The sequence below is a fragment of the Rhamphochromis longiceps genome, linkage group LG6 (genome assembly GCF_057381845.1).
Source record: "Rhamphochromis longiceps isolate RC_006_pf linkage group LG6, R_longiceps_female_GT1.1, whole genome shotgun sequence".
NCBI lineage: Eukaryota > Metazoa > Chordata > Actinopteri > Cichliformes > Cichlidae > Rhamphochromis > Rhamphochromis longiceps.
Genome location: NC_140562.1, coordinates 23419652 through 23442603, shown reverse-complemented (window position 1 = coordinate 23442603; position 22952 = coordinate 23419652). Strand labels below are relative to the sequence as shown.

Genomic DNA, 22952 nt, shown 5'->3' with positions numbered 1-22952 from the left:
AGGGGACGCGCCTCCAGATAATCCTCTTCTTGGTAATGGAGATGCACTAGGGGGAGCAGTTACTGTCGTATAATGGATCCCCAGGAGAAACTTAATGACCTCCCATCTGTTTGTCTCCAGTATCTGTCTCTTGACATGTTTCTTAAGTAGGTTAGAAATTTGTGCACAAAGATAAAAACACACAACACAGGGCAACTCTCTTTTTGTTTGTTTTCTGCATAAAACAGACAGTAAGTTGAGTGGCCAGATTGCAGGAAGTAAAGTAATTTTTATTGTCTATAAAGAACAAAACTTATAACCTCAAGAAAAAAAGGTGAAAAATATAAAACATGAAGAGACATCATTGTATTAAGTCATATTTTAGTAAGTAGACACGCATAAACAAATACAAGGGGCAGGAAGAGTAACAAACGATAAATAAAGGATAGAAATCGGAATAAAGGTGATTCAAATTCAAGTATATTATATGTCATATACTCTGTTGTCCCAGTGTATCAGTTGCATCAGTTTTGTCTTGTTAATGCGCATGTTTTCTATCACTCAAAATCATGAGAAAGAAATAATACAATATAAATTAAGTTTACCTAATATTACTCAATAAGAAACCATTTTGTAAACTGTATGTTAACTGAATTTTATCCCAAATACCTTCAAATATAACACAAATAGTTATTGTTAGATTCAGTACCAAAAAATAAATTTACTTTTGATCAGTTTAACTTACTTTGGCTGAAATAATCGGATTTAGCAAATCAGCGGCTGAATTTTCGCTGTTATTGTTTTTATGAAATAATCAAACTCTGATAACCCTCATAGCGATAAAATGCTGGAGTCGACTGCTTCTCTTAACTACTGCAGAGATCTCCTAGGGCGACCGTTGCCAGGAAGTGACGTTGCGTAGTTACCAGGCACCGTGTTACTCCAGCTTTAGCCTGCTAACGCTAAATTTGTTTTTATTGCAGGTTTGCTCTGTATTTATTCAGATTCCTGACATTCTTTCTTAAGAAGAAACTTAATTCTAACGTGAAAACGGTGTGTCGTGCCTTCTTTCGTTGGGTAAGAGAACTAAGATATTCTTGGAGCTTAAGTTAGCTAAACTAAACGAATTGGATAAGTTAGCTATGTTACTATTAACGTTAGTTAACTGCCAGGCTTAACGTGTGTTGTTTATGGGTTAAAACACACGTGAAAGCATTATACCCACCGCATTTTATATTATTGTAGTAATGGAGATTGAAAGTGTAGGTAAACAGATAACCAATAGTGTTAGTGTTTTGGAGCTTGCTACACACTGATGGATAGATTACACAACAGTTTGCTGTTATGCCACTTTAAGCTAAATGAAACCCGGTCTTTGCACTGAGGAAAAGTGTTGAAGAGGCCACTCTAGGGGGACCAACAAGCGAAATGTGGGGCAAAGATTTTATTTATATGTGACAAAGCTTGCTAAAGCTACACGATAGTATAACATGTATTATCTAACCTCAACAAAAACACACACACACGCACAAACTATGCAGATGTCTTTTATTGACTGACCGTTACTGTATCTGACACAAAGTATTACATACACATCATTGGCCTGAATATCTTGGTAATTTGGGGCTTTTAATTAATTTTTGTGGACTGTTCTTTTTCCAGGGTAGAATGATTGTACAGCTACATCTTTAATTACTTTAGTATTGGGTCCATAAGTTTGAATTTAATTTGGATTCTCTAATCCACACATCGTCAAAAGTATACATGTAGTCTCAAGTGTATACATGCACCCCTACTAATATTTGGTTAATTGTCCCTTAGCAAGTTGCGCCTGGAGCACACATCTTTGGTAGTCATCAGCAACTTTCTGGCATAATTCTGGGTGTGTATTTGACCACTCTTCTTGGCAGAGTTAGTAGAGTTCATTCAAACCGGTTGGTTTCCTTTATCAGACCACAGCTTTTAAGCATGGTCCACAAATTTTGAATTGGAAGGCCATTCATGAAGCTTAGTGTTAGCCTGCTTCATCCAAGCCAGTGTGTGCTCAGCTTGCTGGAACAAGATGGTTCAAGTTTGAACCCTCTAGCTGCTGATTTGAGGTGAAGTTGAAGAATTTGGAGGTAGTCCTCTGTCTTTAGTATTCCATCCACTTTGTGTAGTGTGGCAGTACTACTGGCAGCACAACAGCCTCGGAGCATCATGCTAACACCACAGTACTTGACAGATACTACAGTTTGAAAGCCTCACCTTCATGCTACCAAACATTCCTCTTGTCATTGTAGCCAGCTAGCTCAGTGTTGGTCTCATCTGACCATAAAATTCTTCTCCAGAAGGCATTTATTTTATTCCTGTGGGCAGCTGCAAATAATAGTTGAACTTGAAGGTTTCGATGTTGTAAAAGGGGCGTCTTTTTTCATTGGTGCCCTCTAATAATCCTTTAATTGTCCCAAAAGGGGAAATTTGGTACATGGTCATGTAAAACTCTCTTCACTGTAGACAGTGGCACTGGTGATCGAACAGTTTCCAGTTCATGGCAGGCTCGAGCCTTGCTGTTTCCTGGGTTGATAATGAACATCCTCACACAATTTCCTTTCACTTGATGATCATACAGCAGTTTGAAGTGATGATCTTCAGTTCTTTAGAAATGCATTCAAGTTCTGTAACTTGTGCATATCAACATTTCTCCATCGTGTGTTTTCACTGAGTTCACTGGACTGTCCTATTGTTCTTGTTCTTGTTTTCATGGATTTATGCAGTGTTACCTGTTTTATATTGCAAAAAACCTTTAAAATTCTTAACCTTTATTTTGTATTTCAGTATGGATCCTTGTTTGCACATGTCTGTTTAAACCACGTTTCTTGTGAGGATGTTTGTAAGCTAGAACCACATAAAATGTGGAACATTGTCTCAATATGTGGGACAGTGGACAAAGGATAAAAATGCTGTGCAACCCAACATAAAAAGGGACACCTGGCCAATCATTTCAGTCTTTGAAAGCAGTCACTCTAGCAGGTTTTGCTAAGTTGTTAGCTGTTATGTTAAATAAATGGGTTAAAAAATTACTATTTAGGTATCTCACATTACATCCTTACAGGTGTGCAGAGGGGAAATTGCCATGTTCAACCCCAGTGAACTGGAAGGTGAAGTGGATCACTCGTTTTTCGACAGCGATTGTGCTGAAAGCAGCACAGATGCAGAACATAAGGTGGAGAAAGGTTTGAAGGCTGAGAAGAAGATCTCAAAAGCACATGATAAGTTACATGCAAAACACAGAGAGAATTATCGTGGCGATCTGTCATCAAGGAGTGATCAGACAAGAAAACATCTAAAGCAAGCGGAGACCTATAATAGGAGCAGTAGATCATCCGTTTCCACTACATCGGATAAAATCAGCAATGAAAGCAGTGATAGTGAAGATTGCGCCAATTTAGAACCTAAAAGGTCCAGTAGAACATTCATGGCTTTACTGGCTGAAGCCAAAGAGGTAGATAATACAGATGTTTACATTCAGAGTCCAAAAGAGACCAAAGGAGAAGCATTACCATTCAGTGCCAGCTCTAAAAGGAGAAATAAACAATCTCCTAAAAAAGTAATAAGAAATTTGCACAACCAAAGTCCTTCAGCTCCTCCAAGCAGGTCTGAGAGTCCTTCTCTTTCATCGACTGAGACCAGCACAGATGCAGACTCTGAGGGCTCCTATAGCAGTAGCAGTCACCAGAGCAGCTTAGAGTCCCCTGCCCTCCCGAAAACAAGTGCAACTTCTTCTTCATGTCCAGGAATAAGAAGGACCAGAGTAGGCTCAGCAAGGCCTCGTGATTTTCCTGTTCTCCATACGGCAGACTCAGATGATTCAGTGACAGATGTGACCCCACTCTCCTCACCTGACACCAGTCCTCTTCAGTCACTGGACTTGAATGTCACAGAGGTCGAAGAAGAAAGTCATAAAGAGGAGCAGCCGCGGCAGAGTGTGCCCTCCAGTGGTCTTAGAAACATACAAGATGATGACTCAGATCAGGATGTGGATGAGTGTGAGTATGGTTGAGCTTTACGTTATAATAGTTGTATTTCTAAGCCCACATGGAGTTATGCCCTAGGCCTCTTTTCACAGCAGTCATTTTGACATGTCGTAGAAGTGTAAATAGATGTTTAATTGGTTAAAGGTATTATGGGAACATTTCCTTTATTACGCCACACTCATTCCAGTGAGACAGCATGCATTACTAGGGACAAGGCCATAATTAACCTACAAACACATTTCAGAATAGCGGCTATGAAAAAGGTCCATTGATGTGGTGAAAATGACATAAAAAATTTGTTACACTTAAAATTGCAGTCTAAGTATAAAAAAACACTTCAGTCCCAAACCTGAAAAATAGGAACTGTTGCATCAACATGCATTTCATTAAAGATTTTAGCTGGTAAGTGTAGTGTAAGCTTTATATGAGCTTCTCTCTCTCTCTAAAACAGAAGTTTATTTCTCCTCCGTGAGTTCAGTAAATCAGCTTTTTCCCCAAAGTAATTGTAACGTGTATGAAAACAGTTGTCCACACAAAGATTTGTGAGTTTTAGTTGAATTCTGCTTCACATAAAAATCTTTTTCAAGGTTTTCTCTTTTAGTTTCAACATACTGCTGTTTTTCAAAATGTAGCTCAGAAGGGGTTTGCACAGAGTGTGGTTAACATTGCAGAGCAAGCTCTTTTGAACACTGATGAAGAAATAAAGTGCACAAAAAGATTCCACTTCACTTATTTGTGACTTTTCAAAATGTACATGATGGAGGTTGCAGAAATGTAGCTCAAGAATATGGCTCTTCAAAAATTCAGTTTTTCATATCAAAGAACCCAAACTTATATAAGCAGCAGAAGTAAGTACAATTTTATTTATACAGAGAAATTCACAACAAAAATGCTAAAACCTAAAAAACAAAGACTCAAAAACAAGTTGGAAAAAGATGCGTTTTTAGCTGTTTGCAGAGGGTGTTCTGATGTACTGATGTTTGACCTGAGCATCAGTACAACAGAACATTTTCCACCACTAGCACAAAATGTGAAACTCAAATTATGATACAACTGTTTGTTTTTCCTTTCAGGCTCTCTCAATTTAGAAAGTCAGCTTGGAAGAAAACTGGTCTTCCACTATCCTGGAGGGAGAAACAGGAAAAACTACTCCTTCAGCAATGAGGAGGTTCGGCGCATTGATTTAGAGAATCAGCGACTACTTCGCGAGCTGTCTCGCCTCTCTCCGGGTCCCAGATCGGGAAGCGCACCAGTGAAGAAAAGCCACGGGGAAAGTAACTCTCCTCGAATTCGCCTCACTCACAGTGCAGTGAACAGGCAACGAGAACAGCAACGGATTGAGCGGGAGAACCTGGTAAGTTTCACTTCTTGGGTCAAAACTCAATCCTTGATTTGCTTAATTGTTTTGATAATAGGCGGTCTTAATAGCAAGAGAAACATTTGTGATAAACTGAGTAAGAAATTAATTTGCTTTTGTGTTTCTTTGTCTTTTGCAAACAACAGAAGAGTTTCACCAGGCGACAACTCTTCACCCACTAATGTATTGAATTGGATGATTCCCCCCCAACTAATTCTAGTATGTAATGTTGGGGAAAAAATTACTCCTGTGTCCTTGCAGTATACTTATAATCTGTAGAAAGAAATTCCAGTTTTCAATCATATAAATATATTTATCCATCCATCCATTCTCTTCCGCTTATCCTTTTCGGGGTCACGGGGGCACTGGGGCCTATCCCAGCTGTCATAGGGCAAGAGGCGGGGTACATCTAACTGTTCTTCCCTCTCAATCAACTTTTGCTAGTGTAACATATTTTTGAATTGACTTTCAATTGCACAGCAGCATTAGCTGCTATAATAGCATTGTTATATTGCTTTCATGTTTGTTTTTCTTCAACAAATTTTTAGAAAAGATAAGAAAATGTATTTTCTTATCTAGTTTTTCAAATATCTCAAAATGCTTATGGTTGAAAGCAACTTTCTTCAATATGGTTTTGAGGAGAAATACTGTAAAGAACAACACCCCTAACAGAAGTTCTCAAAACTAAGAAAGATAATTATTAACATGAGTGGATATCAAAAAGAGCAGAGAGATTTAATGTTGCTGTGAACAGGCTTGTCACTCTGCGAGAGATCGTGTAGGTTAATAATATGTAAATCACTCAAAAGTTAAGATGTAAGTCAGAAAAGTCCCAAACAGAAACCTTAGGACTGGTTTTGAGGTTTCATAATTCAAATGTAATAATTATATTTCTTTTCTTGTTGGATCTAAACGTCTATAGGTGTGAAATTAATAGAATAAAAATGACTTTTAGTTTGCTAGATAGGGTCAGAGTGGCATTATTTTTTGTTAGGGGACGTCTAAATAAGTCTTTTTGGGTTCCTGTTCTAAAAACAATCTTTTCTTACTGTATTTTAAATTCTTAAAGAGACTGTAAATACAACATGTAACTATAGAAGTTGACTTTTCCCACTAGACTTGTTACTCAAGTTGGTAACTTCCTTGAAAACCAGTCTACATGTTACTGTATTGCATCCTACTTTTTAATTATTTACTCTTTTTTTTTTATGTTTTTTACGTTGCCTTTAGTAAACTATTGAAGAAACATAAAGAAAACATTTTATGAAAAAAAAAAGAAGTTTCCTCATAAATACTTTAAGTAGAGAACAGAATAGAGAGAATAAAGAATAGAGATGTTTTGATTTGAGTTTAGCGTCAGTCCAAGAGTGCCACCTCTGCAAACGTACATGGAAAGACTTGGACAGATGGCAGCAGGTGGCAGCCAGCAGCAGTGCCGCAGACTGACATTTGACAGAGTTCAGTCTCTGCCGCTTTAGTCTCTCATCCCATATATTGACTTATCTTGGCAACATTTTTTATGTCTACATGCAGCACAGTTTCAAAAGAGGAGATGGGGAAGTAAAGACATATTAATTATTGGTAGCCAGCCAAGGCACTGGTGTTACTAAGTGAAAACCTGACTTCTTTTCTACTCATGTGTTCCTGTAATAATGATTATATATTTTTTAAATTGATCCCTAATGTTGCTGCTATAAGCCAGAATGTTTCTATGGTTTTAAGAACAGACTGTCCTCTCTCTTGAGCCCATCTCTCTGCGTCAGGAGTGGTTTTCGCCTTCTCTATTCTTAGAGATTAGTAATTGAATCTGCCCGTGTGATCAGTGTATACACCCCACACATCACACATGTAAGACACCTCTGGCAACCACAAGTAGTACCACTTCTGTGTATTTCAAGTGCTAGTTTACCCTCTACACATAGTATTCTTTCAAAGAAATTATATACACTAATAATAACAATAATAATAATAATGATAATACAATGGGTACATTTTCATTGAAGATGTCTCCTGTAATGCAAACATTAAAAATATAGTAGGTGGTAATTCTGGCTGTATTTAGAAGCCTGCAGTGCCTTTTCATGCCCTCTGGAAGACTTTTGATCTTCAGCACGAAGGTCTGGTGATGCTTGAGCTTTTTCCTCATCACACTGCTTCATATGGAGCTTTTGTTCACTGAGAGATTACAGCAGACCCTGCGTGTGGGAGTGCATGTGTGACATTTAGCCACTTGTCTACACTGATTTGCTTCATGCTGTTTTGTTGGGGTTGCTGTGTACCTTTCGCAAAGTCCTGGTGCACAGCAGTTGGTAAATTGTTGACTGGTAAATTTGACTTATTTAATAAAATAGTGACTTATTTTTAAGAGGTAGATTGTTTTAAAATACATTTTAGTGTATGTGCTGTTTTTTTATGTATTCATTCTAGCCAAGAGCAAGAATGAATATAATCAAACCAGTCAAATCAAATAATAAAAAAGTAATATTTAAAAAAATATTTAAAAAAATAAACTCTTACCATATATTTCTTTTGCACGGTGTTCATTTCAGGTTGTTTTATCTATATTTACTGTAACTGTGCTGCGTAGTTTAAACTACGGAAAAGAAATAGTAAAAACTTATATGTGATTACTCATGAAAGTGGCCACTTTCATGAGTAAATCATATAAGGCTTACATGATTTACTCATGAAAGTGGCCACTTTCGCATTACTTTCATACATTGTTTTAGTAAGTATCCAAAACATACAAGTTTCATTATATAATTTTTCAAGGGATCTTATATCTGTTTTCACACTTATATGCTTTTCATACAAGTTTCACACAAGACAGATACAAACTTTGTAAGATTTATATATATCTTTTCCATATGGGTTAGCTCAAGAGTGTCACCCCGGTTTCATCTAAAGTGGACATACAGCACTTAAACTGTTTGACCACCTAAAAACAAAGAACACAAATATTTTAGAAATCTGTCGAAAACCTGTTTAAAACTTAAAATTGCTCAATTCACTGAATTAATGTTTAATACAGAAACAGCAGACTAGACTTCTCAAAGAAGTCTGAAATGAATCAAGCCTAATATTCAACTTTTTCTGCTGAGTATTGCAAAAAACCCCAAACAAATGGTAATTTAGCTTGTTAATGAAAAAATAATCATGTACTTTACTATTTGTTTCAGCTTTTTTTGTAAAATGGTAAATTTAAAAGTTCATGAAAAATAATTATTATATTTTAGACTTAAAAATGTTATTTTAATTAAAGAGCTTGCACACCAGCTTGATGTTGATCTAACCATTACCTAAACATAAAAAAAGTATTTTGCCAATACAGTAGTTAATTTCAGGCAGCTTTGGCATAACCCTAACATTGGGTGGTGGTCTAATACTTTTGTCAAGCACTTCAAAGAAACAATCTCACTGACTTAATGTTTAAAAAACCACAACAAAAAACAAACAAAAACCTTCACAAGTTGATTACACTAAACATCAGTGGGCCTGATGGGACGTATATTTGGCATCATTGGTCTATATCACATACAATATTACAAACTGTGTGTATTTTTTTCTGTTAGTACCTTAGGTCCAGTACCAAAATTTGAGTTTGAAATGTAGTTACCTCCCACAGTGGTGGGGGAACAGTTTACTTTTACAGTATTTTTGGAGTATTAATGAGGTAAGAATCTTTCTATTCCTCTCAGGCTTTCCTGAAGAGGCTGGAGTCTGTGAAGCCCACACCTGGCCTGAGGCGCTCAGAGCAACTGGCAGACTATCAGCGCCAAGCCGGATACCTGGGAGGTTCTTCATTTCCCATCTGCAGGTCCACCACAAAGAAAGATCGATCTAGCAGCAGGACTACCTCCGGTTGGTGTCTTACATCTTTGGTTGTTTTCCAACAATTTTAATTTTAAGTACTTTGGTTTAGATAACAGATATGTACCTTCTAGTACATGCTATATGCTCCTCCAGTTACAGTTTGTCATACTGCAATTAAAGCACAGCTACAGAATATTAATAATAAATAAAAAACCTTTGCATGCAGACCTCAGTGTTTTTGTTCAACGAGCACACCACCTGCAGGAGTGTGTGTGGGGAGACATTTGGAGAAGCCTGCTGTTATTTGCTTGTGTTGCATTAATTAAGGTAGAAAAAGGCATTAGCATGTGGTACGCACTCATGTCAAACTGACGGCTGCAAATTTATCTCCAGATGGTTGCAAAGACTGGATTAAAGAGAACGAGAAGACTGTAAAAAGCAGCTCTTAACACTGCTATGAAATGAATTTCATGGCTCAGTAACTGACAAACTGTTTCTCCTCTTAACACCTTTTTGTCTTTTTAATGTTTGTGTTTCATTGTTGCTTCCTGGTGTTAAAATAACATTTGAAATAATTAACCAATAACAGATTCCAACTGTCATAAAACACGTGTGTGTGTGTTTGCCTGATTGTTTTTAAATACAATTTCAAATATGTACATATTTTCTTAGCAGTGTAATAATGGTTTTTAAAGTTGTGCTATTTTATGATTAAACTGTAATGATAAGCCTGTAATCAGAGAGCATGTTTCTGTTATCCACTCAGCAGGTCCCAGGTCAGTCAACTCCAGGGCATCACTCCCCTCCACTGACTCCAGCAGCAGACCTTCACCCAGGTCAAAAAAACCAGGTGCAGCGCGGGCAGCATGGTGCTGAGAGCGCTGTTTAACATTTAATCTGCTAAAATCTGGTTTCTGTTATCCATATTCAGTTGATATCTTTGCATCGCAAAATATTAAAAAAGGAACAAAGCTCAAAGGTTCTTGTCACGTAAATGTGTTCAGCATACTTTCATCTGGCTTAATCAACTCTTCAGTGATTTTCGTGTAACCATGCTTATCCATTATAAACATTTTCTTTGAATCTGAAATATGGTATGTGTGGCTTCCACAGCAGTGTCGCAGTACCGAAGTTAGCTGCACAAGCAGAAGATATTGTTTTGTTGAAGGTATAAATGTACAAATTATTGTTTATTATGACTGAATTTCAGTTCCTATAAATGTAACCTTTTTTTTTTTACATTGCTTGATTAAATGGGATACACAAAAAATTGTGTTTTTAAGTTATTTAAAGGTTTACTTGTTTATATTTATTCTGTTTCCTGTTAACTAAAGCTGTTTTCCCACCAATTAACAGTGTACTGTTTTGCATCTTTAAAGATGCAAGTTTTGTTCAAATCATTCTTGCTGGAAGATGCATTTATTAGCTTTTATCATGGAAGACAATCGATGGGACAGCAGAAAAAAATGGGTGTAAATAATACATTGAAAAGTCGCACTTTGCTGCTTCACTTCTGAAGCATTGTGTATGTTGGCTTGGTGTCCATGTGGGGAGTTAAACAGAAAATCTAATATGAAAACCAACAAGACTGTGACAACAGTGCATTCATCAAAAAGACTGGACTGTTAGAATAATACGTTTTTATTCTTAATAAAATAATTTATGAGGATCAGAGTGGTCACAGCATAACACATGGGTCTCCTCAACTTGCTTCACAAACTTACTAACATGGGAAGCATGACCTGAAGTGACATCATCATGTGCGTCATCACAAAATCTCCACCTGCTTGACTTTTACTGAACGACTGCCTGTTGGCATGTCCTAGATGGGATATATACACTTTTGGTTCACCCACCCTCCTTACCTGGGCTGTCATACTGTAGACGCCCACACTGTAAATTCACCAAGCTGTTATCACTGTATCACCAGAAATAAGACTTAAACAAAGTAAAGGGTTTCCTTGGGGATTGGTTGAAAGTTTAGTATGCAAACTTCTTGAACTCATCGTAAAGCACCAGCACAAAGGCACCACCCATGCCTCTGATCACGTTAGACCAGGCACCTTTGAAGAAGGCTTTTGGTCCCTCGTCCTTGATGATTTTCTTCCAGCAGTCGATTGTGCCCTTGTACATGATGTCAGCTTTGGAAATAAAAAGAGAAGAAGACAACGGACATGAATAATGTTGCATAATGCCCTCACATGAATGCTTAATAACTGTGCAATAACTGGGCCAAACGAATCGAACATGGTTTCACCTCCTTTGCGTCCAGACTGCATCATCATACGACGTCTGACTGTATCGAAGGGGTATGAGATGAGACCAGCTACAGCAGTGACGGTTTGGGCGATCATCCAGCTGACGATGATGTGCGTGTTCTTGGGATCTGGCAGCATACCTATAAGAAGCACAAGTTAAGTCACCCACGTGTAAAATGCACATGTACACTGTTAATACATTCTAGTGTAACAGCTGTGCGCACCTTTAGCCGTGTCGAAGCATCCAAAGTAGGCCGCTCTGTAGATAATAATACCCTGCACTGACACGTTGAATCCGAGGTAAAGACCCTTGAGCCCATCGGTTTTGAAGATCTTGGCAATACAGTTTCCAAGACCAGTGAACTCTCTCTCTGCTGTGCCCTTGCCGATGTCTGCAGCCAGCCTCGTTCTGGCGAAGTCGAGAGGATACACGAAACAGAGCGAAGTCGCACCAGCGGCACCACCAGATGCCAGGTTGCCAGCGAAGTAACGCCAGAATTGTTTTTTTTGATCCACGCCACCGAGGAAGATCTTCTTGTACTTGTCTTTGAAGGCGAAGTTGAGGGCTTGGGTTGGGAAGTAACGGATGACATTGGCCAGGTTGCCTCTCCAGAAAGAAATGAAGCCCTGTTCCTTGGGGATTCTAACCACACAGTCAATGATTCCCTTGTACTGTGTTTCTGCTGTGATCTGCTTGCTGGCATGCTGGACCTGCAAACAAAGCATAAAAGTTCTGTATTGGACACACGTGTGCCATAGTTCCATGTAAATGTAAACCTTGACACGACAGGGACCATTTTTTCTAAATAGTATGCAATATTTGAGCAAAATTTTAATTTTAAATACATCATTTTGGTATTTACATAATCTTAGACTACTATGTTTAATATTCTCCGGACAGACATCATGTAGTTGTAGGCCCAGCAGAGGCACACTCCTGTCACTTGAGACCTCACTGTGTATTAGATTACACACTTCAAGTTAAATTTAGCAGTCCACTTTCACTGACTATTGCAGCGGTCATCTGTAATAATAAAGGATTAATTAACTTAATAAAAGCACAAACAGCATGATGAACTAGCTACTTATGGTCGTTTTTCTGCAACGCTTATTAGGAGGGCTTGCCACCCTTACTGTCACCAGAAGAATTCTGCGTAACTTGGCGCGTAAAACTATTTCCACATCAATCCATGACCTCTCACGTGCCCACTGGCATTACGCACGAGACCAAATGAGTCCAAAGGGCCATTTCTTTCTTGAAAAACAATTCTTGTGTTGCATTTTGTGTTTGAGTTATCGCAGAAGCCCCACAATTACGCACGCTTTACGCAGACATGCGACCGTGCCAGAGGCAGCAGTTGGTTCAGTCATTTTACCTGCAGCAACAGCTTGACTCTCTCAATGGGAGCGACAGCTGTTTTGGAGATGGCAGCGGCGATGCCACCGGCCAAAAAGTCTTTCATAAAACTAGTCACCGCGTCCGACATGATTGGTTGTTTCTTGTGGAGATCCGAGACTTCTGACTTTTCCAAAAGTGGCCAAGATCCTCAAGGAAACCTTACGCTTCTCCAAGTGGACGAGGCAACCCCCATGTGTCTTAATATATGCGGGGCAATTATCGCGAGAATCTTGAGTGATGGATTTACAGTTGGTCGAACAGATAAACGAGGCCGAATAAATTTCCGAGGTTAAAGTTCAACTCGTGCGCCATGTTTCTGAAGTCAAGAGTCGGCCTACCCGGGGACGTTTAAAGGACACAATGTGTGTAATTTGATAATTATTAAAAGTCAGATGTCACTAATCCTTATGATGGAGAAGTCCTTTATCTAAAGTCCGACTGGAGAACAGCTTTTGCATTCTGTCTACACACACTTGTGGGGTTTATTGAGTTTCCAGAAAACTGAAAAAAAAAATCTGTCTTTATTAGAATAATATTAAGGTAACAATTAAATTTCATAGCGTATTAAATGTGTATCATGACTTCAACCCCAGTATGACATTTACAGAGAGCTGTGTACTCTGTAAATCTGTAAATCTCATGGTGTAATTTTTATCCAATGACTCCAGTTGCTAAGGCCTCGGGAAACCTAAAAGAACATAAAAGAGATTTTTATCTATCTATCTATCTATCTATCTATCTATCTATCTATCTATCTATCTATCTATCTATCTATCTATCTATCTATCTAAATACAATCTGTTCTAGGACAGGGCAAGTGGATGGAACACATATTTACTGAAAAAAAGAAGAAGATTAGAATGATTTTTGTATCATCACACTGGCAGTTTTGTCGCATATTCATTTATGATAAATACAGGGAGTGCAGAATTATTAGGCAAATGAGTATTTTGTCCACATCATCCTCTTCATGCATGTTGTCTTACTCCAAGCTGTATAGGCTCGAAAGCCTACTACCAATTAAGCATATTAGGTGATGTGCATCTCTGTAATGAGAAGGGGTGTGGTCTAATGACATCAACACCCTATATCAGGTGTGCATAATTATTAGGCAACGTCCTTTCCTTTGGCAAAATGGGTCAAAAGAAGGACTTGACAAGCTCAGAAAAGTCAAAAATAGTGAGATATCTTGCAGAGGGATGCAGCAGTCTCAAAATTGCAAAGCTTCTGAAGCATGATCATCGAACAATCAAGCGTTTCATTCAAAATAGTCAACAGGGTCGCAAGAAGCGTGTGGAAAAACCAAGGCGCAAAATAACTGCCCATGAACTGAGAAAAGTCAAGCGTGCAGCTGCCAAGATGCCACTTGCCACCAGTTTGGCCATATTTCAGAGCTGCAACATCACTGGAGTGCCCAAAAGCACAAGGTGTGCAATACTCAGAGACATGGCCAAGGTAAGAAAGGCTGAAAGACGACCACCACTGAACAAGACACACAAGCTGAAACGTCAAGACTGGGCCAAGAAATATCTCAAGACTGGTTTTTCTAAGGTTTTATGGACTGATGAAATGAGAGTGAGTCTTGATGGGCCAGATGGATGGGCCCGTGGCTGGATTGGTAAAGGGCAGAGAGCTCCAGTCCGACTCAGACGCCAGCAAGGTGGAAGTGGAGTACTGGTTTGGGCTGGTATCATCAAAGATGAGCTTGTGGGGCCTTTTCGGCTTGAGGATGGAGTCAAGCTCAACTCCCAGTCCTACTGCCAGTTTCTGGAAGACACCTTCTTCAAGCAGTGGTACAGGAAGAAGTCTGCATCCTTCAAGAAAAACATGATTTTCATGCAGGACAATGCTCCATCACACGCGTCCAAGTACTCCACAGCGTGGCTGGCAAGAAAGGGTATAAAAGAAGAAAAACTAATGACATGGCCTCCTTGTTCACCTGATCTGAACCCCATTGAGAACCTGTGGTCCATCATCAAATGTGAGATTTACAAGGAGGGAAAACAGTGCACCTCTCTGAACAGTGTCTGGGAGGCTGTGGTTGCTGCTGCACGCAATGTTGATGGTGAACAGATCAAAACACTGACAGAATCCATGGATGGCAGGCTTTTGAGTGTCCTTGCAAAGAAAGGTGGCTATATTGGTCGCTGATTTGTTTTTGTTTTGTTTTTGAATGTCAGAAATGTCTATTTGTGAATGTGGAGATGTTATATTGGCGTCACTGGTAAAAATAAATAATTGAAATGGGTATATATTTGTTTTTTGTTGAGTTGCCTAATAATTATGCACAGTAATAGTCACCTGCACACACAGATATCCCCCTAAAATAGCTAAAACTAAAAACAAACTAAAAACTACTTCCAAAAACATTCAGCTTTGATATTAATGAGTTTTTTGGGTTCATTGAGAACATGGTTGTTGTTCAATAATGAAATTATTCCTCAAAAATACAACTTGCCTAATAATTCTGCACTCCCTGTAGTCATTTCAAAATGTCACTTGTCCAGCTTTGTTAGTAGGGAGGAGAGGTTATTCACTGCAGAGCCACTGATGTAATCTTGCTCCACCTCTATGGCCCCACCTAACCCTAACTCTCTGTGGTTAGGGTAACTCTCTAAGTAATGCATACCACTTGTCAAAAAGCAAAAATATAGTTTTAGGTCATTTTTTCTTGTTGCATAAGAGATGATATGAACTTACCTGAAAACAGGTAAACTGGCCAACCTGGATTTGTTCCACTGAGGGGTTGCCGAGCAAATGTTAACCAACCAGAGTATCATGTTCTCTATAGTGTTCCAAAATTACCCCATTCACATATTTTCCCCAAAGACTTACTTTCTGTTCAATAAGCCAGGGCAATACCAGATTCACTGCACAGAAGTTCAATAACATTAATTTAAAAATTTACAAACTACACTAGGCCTTTATGACAAGTTCAAGCAAGAAGGACATACAAATTCCGCACAGTGTTCAAACCCAGGACCTTCTTGTTGCGAGGTAACAGTCCTAAACCACTGCACCGACATATATACACCACTGATTGCTGAAGCAACTTGTGCACTATTATAATACTTCAGTAGGTTTGTAACTTTTACTGAAGTTAAAAGCATAAATAAGGTTGTTTTTTTTCCACTTTGCAAAGCAACTATCTAACACAAAATTATATTTAAAGTCTTATGCAGCTCCACTTTTCACATAATAAATTTGGAATAGGATTCTGAAAATCGTGCCCAATGTTAGCGTTTCTGCACAGATTTTATTTCTGATAAATGTTTGAGTTGCCGTCCCCCCGTCCTGAAATGCTTTGTTCTTGTTAACACTCTAAGAATATGCCTATAACTAACTACCACCTTGTGGCCACTTGGTGGCGCTTATTGACTGTTTAGATTCACAGCCAACTTGACGCTACAAGGCGTCTCCTGTCAGGATAGCATCAGTAACCCCGTTGTAAGACTACAAAACTCATTATTCCTACATTTACACTCAGTCTGTATGTATATGTGTGTATGTTAGACGTAGAAACAGATTCTTCATGGTAGTATATCTAACACCATGGAGACAATATTATTATTATTTATCTATTTAGTTCATTATCAAAAACCATATTTGCTGAAGCTCTTATTTATAGAATGGGGGAAACAATGTTTTTCATCTTTAACTTTTTAACTGTGTTAAATGTTTATCTGGAGGGTCCCCTGGTTGTGGTCCTTCCCCTTTTCCCTGCTGCTGACTTTTGAATTAAAAGAAGTCACTGGGTGGCACCAGAGAGCTGAATTGCACACCAGAGCATCACTAACGCCTCCAGAGTGCAACTTGTGCGCTCAGTAAAACAGGTGCTTTTCCTTATTTACTTACCACACAACAATGAAAATAATGCACCACTTTATTTGCCCCCCCTCCCACCACCCAGGTCAGAGGTCAGGCTCAGCTGCAGGCCTGTGACCTTATTTCTAGTTAGGGATTCAGCATCTTGTTCACTTGAGCACTTCGGTAAGGCAGATGCTGGCTGGCACCGGGACTTGCACCTGCTTTTGAGTGAGCAAATGTTGGAGTTTTTGCAGTTACAAGTGCACAGACTCAAACCTGGCTTTTTTAGTTTACATCATTGTCTTCTAAGGCATCTTTATCCTGAGTTACAGCAGACAGCCTCATTTAATGGGATTATTAAAGGCTACTTTTGGAAAGTATTCTTGAAATGAAACTATATCTTGATCCACTGTATCAGTCATCTTCTGTTAATTGAAGATGATGTGCACTGAGGGAGTTTTGGATGACCTAATATAACCTAATATTCAAAGAGAGATTTTTTGTTTCTAAAAATGTTCTTATGACTCGTCATCTTCAAGGATTTTCAAAGTCTACAGGTCTTCATATGAGCTGTGAATATTATCTGAAGTGATCTCATTATAATTCTAGAGAAGCAGTTTAACGTTGCCTTTACTGCTGTCAAACCTCTTTTTGTGCTATTATTTAAATCTAATCTAGGTTTGCAAAAGTCGTTGCTCAGTAACCTTGGATTTTAGATTGAGGGAGGGGTCACCCAGGGTGGGGGTTGAGTTTGGATTTGCATTTTGAGTATGAAGAGCTGCAGGTGTCAGACAGTTAACCCCCTCCCACCGCTCCGAGAACACGCATACACAGAGCCGTTACACACCACTCTTACACTAATACAGTCACTGATTTTATCTGTTAAGAAGCAGGCATGTTTTTCTTTTCTTTTTTTTAATTCCCCTGAGCCCCTATTGTCTATTTGAGGCACGATGAGAATGGAGATTATGAATGTCAGACAGGGTTAAAACCACTCATATGAAGGTCAGAACTCAGCAGCGTAGGTTTCTTCTGTCTGGAGGATTTAATTTAATTTTGCCACAATGCAACAAAAACTGCTGCAAACCTCCTGCGCTGCCTTGACAGTATTAGTGTTTCATCCAAAACATTGTAAACATTAATGTTTGTGTTATTTTGATTTACAGTATTCACCAACCACAGTCGCTTAGTTTTCCAAGATACTTTGACCTCTCATGTACACAGGTTAAAAAAGAAAAACCTTTCATATAAACCGAACCGAACCAAACCGAGTTTCTGTGCATCTCTTAACACTTTCTGACTTCTCTACACTGTCTGTAGCACTAAGCTCCAACTGGTCCTAAGGCAGCATGGGGATACGACACAAAAACCAATAATTATACAGACATTTGGAGGATGTTTCATAATTCTTTGTCCTATCTCCTACATATGAATCAGCAAACACCCGGCTCCCTCTTAAGAGAAAACCATATTGTTTATTTTCTTCCTCACAATACTCAGTCCCGTGAGCTTTGTGAGTTTAAAGGCACAATCTTAACACAATCCCATGGCCTCAGATCCAGCATGAGTTCTCCCTGGCAGACAGAGAGACTGTGCTCTTTGGGGCTCAGGAGATTATTTAAGTGCTTTCTGTCTTCTCTTTGGTGCATTATTGGCTGTTGGCCCCTCTTCATAAACGTTAAAGGGGCTGACTGGGGACTAAACATGTCAAAAGCACGTATGCATGTGTGTGTCTGTGTGTCTGTGGATATAAAAAAAGATGCAGACATGGTGAGAGGGAGAGCGCATCATGCAGCTGCCATTTAACACCCGCAGTCAGGGCAGTGCCCATGGCAGAGCATGCAAGGTGGATGAACACGCACACACACACACACACAGCTGCGAAGGAGTAAAAATCTCCATGACCAATCAGAAGGACCTGGAGACATGCAGTCAGTGGGGGACTAAAGGATGGACCGGGCAGGAGTGGGGGCTTCAGATTGACAGACACTTGAGTGACAGGAAAAAACATGAGAAAAGGAAGTGGGGGAGAGTGACAATATGAGAGCAGACGTGTTGCTGAGGAAAGAAGAAGAAAAGATGAGAGTTAAGAGCGAAGTCTGATGATTGCAGCTGTCAAATAAACCTGAGCACTCAAGTTCATTGTGTGTTGGTGTTTTGTTATGACAATGTCTGCACAACAATTACGTTATTAAAAATATGTTATTAAAAATATCTATGAAGATGATTCACTGCTGGGTGGTCATGGCACAGCTACAATATTTTTTGACATTAAAGGATACTTAAGGATAAAAATTCAGACACATGACCTGGAGCTGTGGGAATTTTTCATGGCTATTTTCATCATTGTCTGACCTTGAAGAGAAAAATGGTAATTGCTTAGTCAAGTAAATAATCTACAGATAAATATATAATGTACAATATTGAAAATGACTGTAAGACAATGATCAACATATGTTAATATAACAGGGACATATTGTAAACAGAGCACAGGGAAGAAATATCCAGTAAAGCATTTTATCAGCTGCACTTAAAACCAGGTCAAAGTGCTCCTATGAGAACTACTAATACAAAATATCTGCAATAAGAAGAAGTGCTAAGTGAGGTAGTAAAAGATGCTCCTCTGGTCCCAGAGGAGGACTGCAAGCAATCCTCCTGAGAAAACTGCTGAATTTATGTATTTATACTACTTGTCTTGTCTTAATAATGTGGTAAAGCAGTTTTAGTAACTGTTCATTTATTGATTCACTGCATTTTACTTTTACTATTAGGGCCAAAACCTTTGTACAGTCCCAGTTAATTTTCCAAACTTGTTATACTTTTCCAGCCAGATTCGTATTCCGGGTTGTTTGAGGTGTCATATTTTCACCCAGCACCTCAAAACAAATATAAATTACTATAACAATAAGAAGCATTGCATTTGGCGCTAATAATGACTCACATACAAAATTAGAGACTTAAGAACCTTCTGCGCTGGTCTTTAATGATAAAATTTCAGGGATTCATAGATTAAGTTTCCTAAATTGGATAAATTTGCCATTTGTAAACTGGCAAATTTTCAGGATTTGGTGTGGCTGTGGTGCAGAATGAGCAGTAACAGGATCACCCAGCTTGTGTCTCTGTGTGAGAGAGTGTTTTATAAGAGGTTTACTGCATTCATTCATGTCTTCTTCTCCTTTTAGATCTTTTTTACTTACTAAGAATGATCAAGTGCACTTTTACATTCTTTGTTCTGGTTTTCATGCATCAGAATATCTAATATGCATAAACCTAGTGGAGGTTCATGCACACTGGCGTTCACATTCATCGGCTAATTGATGTCATTCTTGTGTAATCCAGGTACACATCTGGCCGAGGAAATGTGTGCAAACCTCGTCAGCATAAAGCAAAGTAATGAACAAAATCTCTCTTCTTTTCTTTGACGTTAAAGTCTCTTTTACCTTCCACTGCCATGGTTTCTTTGCACCACAGCGTTGGAAATTTTAAATAGTTGCACTCATCTCTTCCCATAATAGGAGTATTTCACTTGGACTGGTGGTCAGTGAAGACAACCTAATCAGTTCGGCGTAGTCACATACTTGTAAAACCCTCGAGATGATGGTCCCTCTCATAGAAGCACATGCACGGCATTCATTCATTTGTCTTGCTGCTCGGAAAGACAACAACCTCTTCAAACTTTAGGGTCGTTTAAGATGGATTCTGAACCTTCTCAAGAGCTCTTACTTTCAAATTAGTGCTGCCATTATAGCTGTGAAATTATCTCTGCCCGGGTCAGAGTGTGCAATGAGGAAGGCTTTGTTGCACAGCTTGTTGAGTTTACATTTTAGAGGCTCTATTGTGTAGATGTACTTAAAAGTACAGGTTTTGTCTTGGAAATTTGTTGTACAAAGGCTCGGCCACTTTCTTGCACAGAGGGCATCTTTCTGCATTTGCAGATAGAAAACAAGAAGACCAGAAGAGATGACTTCAAAGGCTGTAAGAAAATATATTTGAGAAAATGCATATATATTTGTCTTTATTTGAGTGTAATAATGTTTAATTATAAATTAAAATCAAATCTCAAATAAGTCAAGTAAAAAATGCAATGCTGTACAAATAAATTTGATGCTTCGTTAAACAAATGATAGTCTCATGTACTGTATGTTGAAACAAATATGCTTTCATTATGGTGTAGATTAACCTTATTGTTCTTTTTTTTGTACTTCTTTAAAATTAACAAGTTTTTTTTAAAAAGTGGATAAAAGTGATCTTCACAATTTTTATTTATTTTATTTATTTATTGGATTTTAATATCAAATCATGTTCTTAGGTAAGAATATTTTAACTCTTTCTTAAAGACAACTATGTGAAATGTAATTATATTCTTATCTTGAGCAGGTTAAATATTTTTGTTAAATCTTTATTGTTCTGTGTATTTGTTTTCATATTTATTCCATTATCTTTATTTAGGGTTTTGTGTGCATGTGTGTGTGTAAACTTTATTAAAAATAACATCGACCTTGCGTGCTCACACCCCCAGAAAGGTGCTACTCTACAGATGTTCAGAGATTAGAATCTGACAGACACAAAAATAAACTTTTGAAACTGAAATGTGATTTTGTTTTTCAGATATTTTTGCTCCACCCCAGGAGAGCGAAGATGTTGTCATACATTGTTTGCTTCTGTCTGCTTTCTGATACTCACCTATAACACTAGTGTATCATTTTCATGCAAAGCACCCAGTCACACATCTTTGGTCCGGGATAATGTCTTCATGTTGTCTTTGTCTCAGGTTTTAGAGTATTTCAAAATCTTAAAGGTAGATTAGTTCAAAAGCAACTCAAAGCCTTTGGTAAATCAATTTGTTTTCACGTGTGTTCCTCTGTCAGTGTGTGCGTGTGCCTGACAATGCATGGCTAATTCATTGATTGGGGGATAAGTCTCTGCTTGTGCATCCATCTTGATTTGATGGCCGAAGAGAGAGCAGATTGACCCTGTGACCCTTGTGTGTGGGGTGGCGCTCTTCTCTTCGCTGTCCGGAGCTCCTCTCAGTGGGTTAATGAGCGACGGCTGCTCGGGGCATGCTGGGCCCTGGCTAAGTGACCAGACCGGATGACCACCCTCTGCCCCGACTCTTGCATCTCTCTATGGCCTTCAGTTAAATACCCTCTGCTCTTCCTCCCTCTCTGCGAGAGAAACTGGGACTCAGGATTTAAGCTCGGGTTTGTGCAGCTGCTGCTCAAGCTTTCACTGCTCAGCAGCGGAAATGATCACTGAACCTGTGGCAGCTGTGCAGCAACTCTATCAACACAGGAGCATTATTATTAAAAAAAAAAAAAAAACCCTGAAAGCTGAAACTGACTTTTAAGCATAAATTTCATTAGAATAAATGTTATCCTGATGCACTATTAAAACATGTTTTAATAGGTTTATTCATGTAACTCATTGCTTTATGCTTTTAGAATTTTTACATATGTAGAAACTTATTTCACTCACACTGAAAGATGTTACAGCCTATTTATAAGACTAGTACATGCCTATATCCTGTTCTGCTATGTAAATGTAGTTTTACTCATTATCAGCCGGTTATCAACACAATACATTATAATATGTAAGCTTTGCGGACATGAATAATGACATAATCCTTTTATAAGTGTTATCAGAATCAGAATCAGAATCAGAATACTTTATTGATCCCTGGGGGAAATTATTTTTTGTTACAGTGCTCCATTATAAACCAACATTAAGACAAGACAGACAATACGCTAACTAAGAATAGTACAATATATACATATAAGTACACAAACGCTAAAAAATAGTTCATTTTAGTCCTCTGGTAGTAATTGTTTCAATTATCCATCCATCCACCCATCCATCCATCCATCTTCTGTGGTGTAGGAGTATTGGCATCCTTTGCTGTAACAGTAACAATCTACTAAAAATGAAACAGCTTTTGAAACACCTGTCTCGAATTTCATAATAATCGACTACAACACTGTCACAGATTACTGCACGTGACCCACTGATCTAGGTAAAGTGCCTCAGACCTTATTAAATACATGCTCTAACAGTGAAGGTGAGTGTTTTGCCACATTTACCCTGACTGACACTGAGCTGTAGTGATGTATACAGATTTACCGAACTCAAACATCCCACTGGAAAGATGAAATTGTGATTTTCTTTATTGTTTTATTATTTATTTATTTATTTTTTCTTGATTTCTTATTTGCTGATGTAACCTCAGAAATCCTTATTAGTTGAATCATGAACTAAAAAAGTCAATAAAACATCAAACAAATAGATTACAGTGATTTAATCAGGTAATATATTTAATTGCGTAAACC

The 22952-nt window shown here is 38.4% G+C and overlaps 2 protein-coding genes across 4 annotated transcripts; one reads left to right on the top strand and one right to left on the bottom strand.

The window, feature by feature from the left end:
- The first annotated feature begins 888 nt into the window (after positions 1-888).
- On the top strand, positions 889-10403 carry cfap97 (cilia and flagella associated protein 97). 3 transcript variants are annotated; one of them, XM_085409798.1, is made up of 5 exons: positions 889-1056; positions 3074-4007; positions 5069-5349; positions 9051-9213; positions 9935-10403. In XM_085409798.1, exons 2-5 carry the CDS (start codon positions 3095-3097, stop codon positions 10039-10041), a joined length of 1464 nt encoding a protein of 487 aa, XP_085265924.1. In that variant the 5' UTR covers positions 889-1056; positions 3074-3094; the 3' UTR covers positions 10042-10403. The 3 variants fall into 3 exon arrangements, with proteins under 3 accessions (XP_085265924.1, XP_085265922.1, XP_085265925.1); XM_085409796.1 differs by having other exon boundaries at positions 9932-10403; XM_085409799.1 differs by lacking the exon at positions 9935-10403 and adding an exon at positions 5499-5571 and having other exon boundaries at positions 9051-9190.
- Positions 10404-10762: 359 nt separating this feature from the next.
- Positions 10763-13004, bottom strand: slc25a4 (solute carrier family 25 member 4). The gene is made up of 4 exons (XM_085409800.1): positions 12800-13004; positions 11648-12134; positions 11423-11563; positions 10763-11306 (listed from the first exon to the last, which is right to left on the bottom strand). The coding sequence occupies exons 1-4, from the start codon at positions 12908-12910 to the stop codon at positions 11146-11148; spliced, it is 900 nt and encodes a 299-aa protein (XP_085265926.1). The 5' UTR covers positions 12911-13004; the 3' UTR covers positions 10763-11145.
- Between the last annotated feature and the right edge of the window lie 9948 nt (positions 13005-22952).

Excerpts from the sequence above, each read along its gene's own strand:
- cfap97 (XM_085409796.1), top strand. The coding sequence starts at position 3,095 with ATGTTCAACCCCAGTGAACTGGAAGGTGAAGTGGATCACTCGTTTTTC. Across the intron at positions 4,008-5,068 it reads AGATCAGGATGTGGATGAGT|GCTCTCTCAATTTAGAAAGT; the intron begins GTGAGTATGGTT and ends TTTTCCTTTCAG. Across the intron at positions 5,350-9,050 it reads GGATTGAGCGGGAGAACCTG|GCTTTCCTGAAGAGGCTGGA; the intron begins GTAAGTTTCACT and ends TATTCCTCTCAG.
- slc25a4 (XM_085409800.1), bottom strand. The coding sequence starts at position 12,910 with ATGTCGGACGCGGTGACTAGTTTTATGAAAGACTTTTTGGCCGGTGGC. Across the intron at positions 11,564-11,647 it reads ATGCTTCGACACGGCTAAAG|GTATGCTGCCAGATCCCAAG; the intron begins GTGCGCACAGCT and ends TGCTTCTTATAG. Across the intron at positions 11,307-11,422 it reads GCAGTCTGGACGCAAAGGAG|CTGACATCATGTACAAGGGC; the intron begins GTGAAACCATGT and ends TTATTTCCAAAG.